Source organism: Suricata suricatta, chromosome 17 (assembly GCF_006229205.1).
Source record: "Suricata suricatta isolate VVHF042 chromosome 17, meerkat_22Aug2017_6uvM2_HiC, whole genome shotgun sequence".
In the NCBI taxonomy this organism is placed as follows: Eukaryota; Metazoa; Chordata; class Mammalia; order Carnivora; family Herpestidae; genus Suricata; species Suricata suricatta.
In genome coordinates this window covers 34,713,194-34,722,639 of record NC_043716.1, presented here as the reverse complement: position 1 = coordinate 34,722,639, position 9,446 = coordinate 34,713,194, and the positions used below count along the sequence as shown (strand labels likewise).

Below are 9,446 nucleotides of genomic sequence, written 5' to 3'. Positions count from 1 at the left end.
CAAAGCTGAATCAACATCATGAAGCAGGTTCTTGCCTTCAGACCTCACCCCTCTTCCACCACAGCCCCCATATCCCACCTCCAAAGCTCCTCATTCCTGGGCTCTAACTCAAGAAGAGCAAGTGGGTGGGACAAAGTCTCGGATCACATTCCTGGAGAGGGTAGAGAACGAACCTGCCAGAATGAAATGTTATGCCTGGCGTCTAGCCAGAACTGATGCTGGAAGGCATGCGGCAGCCAGAGTGCCCCCCCTAAAAGGGCCACCTTGGGCAGCAGCCTCCCAGCAAGGAGAAAAGGCCCTACCATTTACCCAAAGAAATTCTTCAAAGCCTCCTGATGGATTTTCAGCGCATTTGGAGCTTTCTTAACTGAGGAGCGCTCGGGAGAACGGTATCTCCCCCTTGCCCCTTCCCAACCCCTCTCTGGATCAGGCACACCATCCCGGCATTGACCATGGCAATTTGCTTTATTAATGTGCACTTGAGGGTAAGACGCATCATTTCTGCAGGCCGAGGGAAGAAACACCTGCACACGGGGCACGCTGCCTCCCTTCTTCCTCCATCGGCAGCATCGACGTGCACTGGGGAGGGAGGTGGCAGGACGTTGTCGGGGCACAGAGGCGGCGGGGGTGAGAGGAGGCCTGTCTTCACCTTGTAAAGTTACACCTGCCCCCCCAGTGCCCGTAGTCAGGGCTCAGGATTCTCCCTCCGGCCTGGCCCTTTTGTTTTTGGAGTTAAAAACCAATGGACACAGGCCTGTTGGTGGACTGAGGACTTTGGATTCCTGGAAACTTTGAGTCTTTCTCTGAAACGTTCCTCCCTTCTTACTGCTCTCTGTGGGGGGAGTGTTCTGGAAGACGATGCCATCTGAGAGACCCATAGGAATGCCACTCGAGGGGTGGCTGGGATGTGTCCTGGGGCAGCACCAATACCCCTCATAGGTCATGGTCCTTCGGCGCTCAAAGCTAGCTGGGCGGGCGCAAAAGGCAAGGCTGTTGGCCCAGTCGTGTTAGTGAGAGGTAGTGATAAGACCAGGATATCTAGATGAGGAAATAAAACTTTCAGTTGATTCTCTGGACACTGTAGATGCTTTAAGAGAAGATAAATCATTTCCTGGGGATACGAAATGGAAAGGAAAACAATGGCAGAGATCCAGTCTGAATCTGGAAAAAAAAAAGAGATATATTTTTTATTCCCTTTAAAATAGCCTCTAGAATATTCAAGTCAATTAACGCATCATCACCATTCCTATCTAGAAGTAGGTTGGGAGGCACTCAGGTGATTCATACCCATAGTCACCAGAAACTCATTTTACCCTCATCTTCATGCATCCTTCCAGCCCCAAACGTTTGATGTGGGTCGTTAAAGAGCAGCCAAGATGGCCGGCCCTAGATACGGTGCGGGGGTGGTTAGGCGCACAGGTGTGGAGCTCTGAGGGCCCTTGTGTAAGTTATTTAATCTCTCTAAACCTTGGCTTTCTCCTTTGAAAAACAAGAGAATAACAATGGTACTCACCACATAGAGTTGCTTCAACGACTGAAAAAATGTATGCAAAGCTTTGAGTACATCAAAAGCAAGTGTGCCTTGGTCCAGTCCCTGCTGGCCTCATCACCATCAGCACAATGTCATCATCATGCTCATCCTCATGATGCAACTCCCATTTATTTCGTAGGGTGCCAGGCACCCCACAGTTGCAAGCTTTTAATCATCTTAAAGTCTACAAAATGGACTTGTTATCCCCTAAAAGCTCAACTCTTGGCAGATCTGAAACCCTAGACTCAGTGATCGACCCACCATGAAAGTCCAGAGGAAGGATGACGAGATTATAGTGATTTAAGTAGAAACATGTCAGGGCTCCCTTCTTCACATGGCTCAGGATAGGCTCTAAGTCCACAGAAGAACGGTAAAGAGGAAGAAACACTGGGTTATTTGTCCAGAACCCATCACTTGTGTGTGGTTGGGCAAGCCATTCAATGTCCCCAAACCTTGACTGTCTTCATCTGCAAATTGAGGACAAAGTACCGATGTCTTCTTGCCAAACTCACTGAATTTGACCTGAGGATTCCATGAGGTATGATATATCAACTTGATGTGTGGAAGGTATTACACTGACCAAGAAAGCCCCATAACTTGGACCCCTGCTCTACTCTTTCCTTCTTTTATTCAACTGTGAAGCCCGATTCTTATACTGGATCCTCCTCCATTTGTAAATGAACTCATGGATAGCCCGGCATTCTCCCATATACAGTTAGACTTCATGAGTTTACCTTGTAAGTGTCAGTCCTTGGCAGTCTGATTAACTGGAGATTTTTAGAAGCCATCATTTGACGTAAGAGCAGAGGGCCAGCTCTGCGACCTGGTGACCCCATATGGCATTCTAAGAGGCTACCTCCACTACCTGCAGAAATGCCTTCACTGACGAGTCATTTATTAGAGCCCTTTGGTATGCCCCTAGCTCAAACTGAAGACTGTTACAAATGCCATTTGAAAAAAGATAGTATAGTTTGGGAATCAGGACCCTCTGACTCAAATCCTTGCTGTGCCACTTGAAAGCTGTGGGACCTTCCAAAGGTCTGGCCTTACGCTTTTTGAGACTCAGTTCTTTTCTTTTCTAAAGTGCACAATTGTGATTGAAATGAAATTAGATACAAAATATATTTAGAAGTGTGCCAGCACCGACATGGTTGGCTACTAAATGAAGGGTAACTATTACCACCATTACCATCCATGAAACAGTAAGTGCTTCCGACCACCGTCCTCTACGGTAGTAGAAGTCTGTAATGGAAGATTCCATATGACAAACTGCCCTTAGAAAGGGGGGCCAGGGAAAGAAATCTCTCCGAAAGAACTATCTATTTATCAGGAGAGAATATCAAAAATGTCTCTGCCAGCCAAACCCAGAGCTTCTCAGGGAGTCTGAACTCAAGCTGGAGTTTGCTAAAGAGTGACACAAAGAAGCGGCATCTGATGTCACAGGTTCAACCGAGAGAGCCGCTCTCCCGGTTCTCAGCTCTCTATGACCCAGACCTGATGCTGAGTAACCGGTCACCTAAATGCCACTATGTAGAGGGAAATGCCCAGAGCTTGGGGGGAGCGGGGGGGGGGGGATGAAGTAACCAATAGCCTAATCTTTGTGGAGCTTCCAGGCTGCACTTGGTGGGGTTGGGGGTGGGGTGGGGGGTAGGGGGTGGAGACAGCTCCTGCCCTCAGGAAGACGCCAGTCTGATGGTGGAGACATAGTCCATGTCCTTAGGGAGACTCTATTCTGATTGGAGAGACATGAAAGAACCAAACACCCAAACAGAATACTCTGTTTGGCCTTTTCTGCTAAGAAGTTCAAAGCCAAATTCAGTAGTCAATGCAGGAAGTACTTTTTCTCACCCTCTTACTATAATGATCTCGGGGAGCCTGGGTGGCTCAGTTGGTTGAGAGACTGACTTCGGCTCAGGTCATGATCTCACGGTTCATGGGTTCAAGCCTCGCGTCAGGCTCTGTGCTGACAGCTCAGAGCCTGGAGCCTGCTTCAGATTCTGTACCTCCCTCTCTCTCTGACCCTCCCCTGCTCATGCTGTCTCTCTCCGTCTCTCAAAAATAAATTAAAAAAAAATTAATGTAAGGATCTCCTTTCTCGGTGTGGCATCTATCATTATGACTTCATTCTATCAGGTGTATTGAATAAATTTTTCACTGTAATCTACCACATCATGCCCCTATTTTAACAATAGGAATATAGGGGCACCTGGGTGGCTCAGTCGTTTAAACATCTGACTTTTGATTTTGGCTCAGGTCACGGGCATTTCTGCCTGGGATTCTCTCTCTCTCAAAATAAATAAATAAATAAATAAACAAACATTGAAAATGATTTTTAAAAGCCAGGGATGCCCAGGTGGCTCAGTAAGTTAAGCATCCAACTTCTGCTTAGGTCACGATCTCACGGTCCGTGGGTTCAAGCCCCGTGTCAGGCTCTGTGCTGACAGCTCAGAGCCTGGAGCCTGCTTCAGATTCTGTTTCCCTCTCTTTGCTCCTCCTTCCCTTGCTTGAGCTCTGTCTGTCTCTCTCAAAACTAAATAAACATTAAAAAAAATTTTAAATAATATGAGCATAAGCAGCAGTAAATAAATAAACTTGTTTACTTAAAATTTTAGTACTGGAAAATCATGAACTGAAGATGGCAGGGGTGCGTTTGAGCTCCATACGGATGGGGGAGTTTTGTTCCAATAACAGGCCCACAGGTCAGGCCTGGGTCTAGACGTGGGACAGTCCTCACTCACTACCACACCTGGGAGATACGGGTTGCCAGGGCCTCATCCCAAGCCTCTTGTGTCAGAATTTTGAGGAGTGTGACCCAGAAAACTATAGGCTTAACTAGCCACCCCCACCCCGGATTGAATCCTCAGGGAAACACCAGGCCCAGTTTTTCTCTGAGGGGGGTGAGACACCCATCAGAATCATATACAAGAGCATCTTAAATGCAGATTCCTGGGCTCCCACTAGGACTTAATGAATCAGAATTTCTGGAAGACAGCCCTCAAATATGCATTTTTACAAGCACCCAAAGCATGTCTATAGGCTGATGTTTACTCTCCGGCTGGTCTGCAGTGTTAACCACTGCACAAGGGAGGGGGTCAAACTGCCCAGTCACAGTCCAATGGCAGGAGGGAGGGAACCGGTCAAAATGCCTATCCTTCTCCAGTAGCCAAGCCACACAAGCCCCTCCCCTTCCAAGCCCCTCCCCTTCCGGGGTGCCACACACTTGCTGAGTTTCTTCCGAGCTGGGGCCTCTCTTGGGCAGCAATGATGTTCCGACAGAGGGCCCCCTGCTATATCCTTCCACACAGTGGAAGCTCCTCAAAGGTCCTTGCCCCACTGTCCTGTAGTCCCATCCCTTCAGTACATGTCATTAACTGGGCCAGCTTTGCGGGCAAGTGACCCGGATTGAGGCCAGGTTGGCACGGAATGAAAGGTCTGGAAATCAACCACTCACGGATGACATGGTGCCACTTCTGGGACTGGCGTTAATGACTCTCAAGTTTAGCCGTAAGCAGAAGACAAGCAAGCAAAGTACTCCCAAAGCAGAGTGATCCATAGCAGAAAGACACATGGGGGTTTGGGGGTGGTGAAGAGGGGCACAATTTTGACTGAGGTTAGTGTTTTCTTTAAATTTTTACATGTTTATTGAGACAGAGAGAGAGCTGAGCACGAGGCGGGGGAGGGGAAGTGGGCACAGAGAGGGCGACACACAATCCGATACACGCTGTCAGCACAGAGCCTGATGCAGGACTCGAACTCCCGAGTTGCGAGATCATGAACTAGAGCCCCAATTGGCCGCTCAACCAATTGAGCCACCCAGGCGCCCCTGACCGAGGTTAGTCTGGATAGTTTACTCACCTGTGTGTCTTTGATCACTCCAGCCAACCACCTGCCCATCCGACGCTCCAGAAACACAGACACATGGCGCCGGCCAATAAAGCGAGCAGGAGAAGGGCATCCAGGCGGACCTACCTACTTCCGCTCACACCCTCTTGGACGGGTGGTCCGGCAATGACTGTACGCTTCCCGATCCTGTACACACCGTTCTCTCGTCGCACCCCTGTGGCTTTGGCCAGGCCTCGGAGCCAGCCGGGCTCGAGTGGCGACCACCAGCAGATCCTTCAGAGAGACGTCGCGGCTCGGAGGATCGCGCTCCAGGAGGGAGGACACCCGCAGCCGCCAGTTCCCGCCGGAGCTTCGGCCGCCCACGCAGCACTCCCGCGCCAGGGAGGGGTTTTCTGCAAAGGCGCAGTCATTGGCATCAGCAGCTTGTGCAGCTGGACTCGGCCCCCCTTCCTGGCGAGGGCCCCTGGCCCAAAACGGGCTGGAGTTCCAAATCGGAAGCAGACACGGCTGATTCCTTCTCTAAATAGTTTCTCTTCCTGTTGCCATACTGACTGCCCCTCGCCCAATACACAGGACTCAGCTGAATGGAGTTCATCTGAATGAGAACCAGGAAACTGTACTTGTCAAAAGCATTCTATTGGGGGGGGGGGGGCAAGAAAGCACCTGCATGGCTCAGTGGGTTGCGCATCCGACTTCAGCTCAGGTCATGAGCCTGCGGTCGTGAGTTCGAGCCCCTCATCAAGCTCGCAGGTTGCTTTCAGAGCCGACAGACCCCCCCCCCTTCCCCACACACATCCAATACGGATCCTGGGTTCACTGTCTCCCCCTCTCTCTGCCCCTCCCGCAGTTGCTCTCTCGCTCTCTCGCTCTCGCTCTCTCTCTCTCTCTCTCTCAAAAATAACTAAAACATGAAAAGAAAAGAGAAAAGGGGTGGCTCAGTGGCTCAGTTGGTTAAGTGTATGACTTTAGCTCAGGTCATGATCTCATGGTTAGTGAGTTCGAGTTCAAGCCCCGCATCTGGCTCTGTGCTGACAGCTCAGAGCCTAGAACCTGCTCTGGATTCTGTGTCTCCTCACTTTCTTCCCCTACGCCACTCGTGCCCTGTCTTTCCGTGTCTCTCAAAAATAAATAAATGTTAAAAAATTTTTAAAAGAAAAGAGAAAAATCTCAGGGCGCCTGAGTGGCTCAGTCGGTTAAGCATCAGACTCTTGATTTCGGCTTAGGTCATGATCTCAGGGGTCATGGGGAGCCAAGCCCCATGTGGGGCTCTTCACTGACAGTGCGGAGCCTACTTAACACTCTCTCTCTCCTTTCTCTCTTCCTCTCCCTTGCTGGCATGCTCCCTCCCTCTCTGTCTCTCTTTCAAAATAAACATCTTTTTAAAACATTCTTTTTTATTTTTTGGCCTGTTTTATATTTCCAGTAAGACTAGAGACTCTCTAAGAACACGGGTTATGTCTCCACCATGAGGCTGGGGTCTCCCTGAGGGCAGGGGCTGCATTCCCCACTGCCACCCCCAGACAGGGCACTTCTCAAAGATGAGGACTGGCTCGTTCGTGGATCGGTCCCCTAAGCCCTTGGCAGGTGGCGCAAGCCCGGTGGCACTTACTTGACTTGTTACTGGGCACCAGCTTTGGGTTGCAGTGAGCCGGGGTCAGGGAGCGCTTCTGCCGCAGGCGAGCGTTGGTGAAGAGCTCTGACTTCAGACGCTGCTTCCTCGTGTCACTCTTCAGCGAAGCCCAGCTTTGGTTCAGGTTTCCTAAGAAGCTCTGGGATTCTGTTGGCAGAGAACTCTTCGGTATACTCCCCTGCAGGAGGTGTCGAGAGACCCCGTGCTGCTCGAAGGAGACCCCCTTATGCGACTCGGGGCTACTGTGCTCCGAGCTGGTTTTCGGGGTCATGCTAGGCAGAGACTCGGGGGAGTCTGAGTCCCAGGTGGTGGAATCTGGGGAGGTTTCTATGGAGGTTACGGGCTGGAAGAGAAAACAGTCCAAAATGAGATAGTCAAAGCCTAGGGCTCCTTCCTATGCCTTCATGATTTAAACGAAGTAAGCCGGGGGGCCTGGGTGGCTCAGTCGGTTAAGCGTCCGACTTCGGCTCAGGTCATGATCTCACGGTTCATGGGTTCGAGCCTCGAGTCAGGCTCTGTGCTGACAGCTAGCTCAGAGCCTGGAGCCTGTCTTCAGATCCTGTGACTTCTTCTCTCTCTGACCCTCCCCTGCTCACACACACACTCTCTCTCTCTCTCTCTCAAAAAATAAATAAAAACATTAAAAAAATTATTAAACAAAGTAAGCTAAGCTCATTAGCAGCAAGAAAGATGCGGTTAGAATAGTTTCCTAAGCAGGAGTTGGTTAAACATTGGGGCAGAGGATGGTGGGATGTCCACAGACGCTCCTTTGGTTTTTTTTTTTTTTAATACGAGAGAGTTTAAACACGAGAGATTGGTCATCCGAAAAATGGGTATTATTTCATAGCTATCAGACTGGCAAAAGTTAGACAGGTCCTGGTGGGATGGGGTGGTACAAGGACATTCATGCACTGCTAAGAAGATAGACTGACAGACCATCTAGAATCAGTTAATAGGATTACAAATACACCATGACTCAGCATTTTTGCATCTTACTATACATGCCGAATGAGTTATTAGATAACTCCTTTTTTAAAAAATGCATACATCAGTGTTCCTAGCAGCATTGTTCACAATAGCCAAGAGGTAGATGTAACCTGTATGTCCACCAACAAATGAAAGAAGAAACAGAATGTGGTATATACAATGGAATACTGTTCGGCCTTACAAAGGCAAGAAATTCTGATATATATTACAACACGCGTGGACTTTGAAAATGTGATGCTAAGTAAAATAAGCCAGACACAACAGTATATGATTCTTCTTCTCTGCGGTACCGAGAGTGGTGATAGAGGCAGTAAAATAGGAATGAAATAAGGCAGAAGAAATATTTGAAGAAATAATAGGCATAAACTTCTTGAATCTGGTGACAAATGTCAATTTACAAAACCAATAAGCGCCTAAGAATCCAAGTAGAATGAATACAAATAAAATGACATCCAGATGGAGGACCTAGCTGGCTCAGTCAGAAGAGTCCGTGACTCTTGATCTCGAGGTTATGAGTTCAAACCCCACATTGGGAATGGAGATTACTTAAAAAAAATTAAAAAAGAAAATGATACTCATACACATTATAGCTAGATAGCTGAAATCTGGAGATAAAGAGAACAGCCAGAGAAAAATGACACATTATATACAGCGAACGATGTAATGAGTACAGTTGACTTCTCAAGTAAGAGAGGTAACAAGCCGTCGCATAGTGATAAAACAATCAATTTGCCAAAGACGTAACAATCCTAAATATGTATATACATAATGACAAAGCTTCAAAATGTATGAAGAAAAAGCATCCAGACGGGGCGCCTGGGTGGCTCAGTCGGTTAAGGATCTGACTTCGGCTCAGGTCATGATCTCACGGTTGGTGGGTCCGAGCCCCGTGTCGGGCTCTGTGCTGACTGCTCAGAGCCTGGAGCCTGTTTCAGATTCTGTATCTCCCTCTCTCTCTGTCCCTCCCCTGTTCATGCTCTGTCTTTCAAAAATAAATTTTTTTTAAATGTAAAAAAAGAAAAAAAGAAAGCATTTTGAATGAAATGAAAACAAAAAAACCAAAATAGCAAAATATATCAAAAGCAGTGCTTAGGGACAAATTTATAGCATTAAGTGTTCTATTAGAAAAAGTCTGGGAAGCCTGGCTGGCCCTGTCAGTGGAGTGTGTGTCTCTTGATCTCAGGGTCATAAGTTCAAGCCCCACACTGAGTGTGGAGCCTGCTTTAAAAAATAAAAAAGCCTTAATAATCAAAGCTTCTCTCTTAAAAAAAAACTAGAAAAAGGAAAACAAAAATAAGGCCAAAGAAAGCAGAAGGAAAATATTAATAAAGAGCAGAAATCAGTGAAATAAAAAATAGAAAAACCATATGATCTTATCAACTGATACCAAAAGAGCACTCGCCAAAATTCAGGATCCATATAGAACTTAAGTCTCAGGGGGCCCCTGGGTGGCTC

The 9,446-nt window shown here is 48.0% G+C and overlaps 1 protein-coding gene across 2 annotated transcripts in view; it reads right to left on the bottom strand.

Annotated features, from left to right (window-relative positions):
- Nucleotides 1–446: 446 nt before the first annotated feature.
- Nucleotides 447–9,446, bottom strand: part of LOC115282211 (tubulin polyglutamylase TTLL6-like) — a 32,069-nt gene continuing 23,069 nt past the window's right edge. The window contains exons 11-13 of one of the 2 annotated variants that reach the window (XM_029928114.1): nucleotides 6,984–7,347; nucleotides 5,501–5,766; nucleotides 447–1,161 (exon numbers count right to left, since the gene is read on the bottom strand). In XM_029928114.1, the coding sequence (XP_029783974.1) occupies nucleotides 5,501–5,766; nucleotides 6,984–7,347 (630 nt within the window). In that variant the 3' untranslated portion in view covers nucleotides 447–1,161. The remainder of the gene's footprint in view (nucleotides 1,162–5,500; nucleotides 5,767–6,983; nucleotides 7,348–9,446) is intronic. The other variant, XM_029928113.1, reaches the window with a different exon arrangement.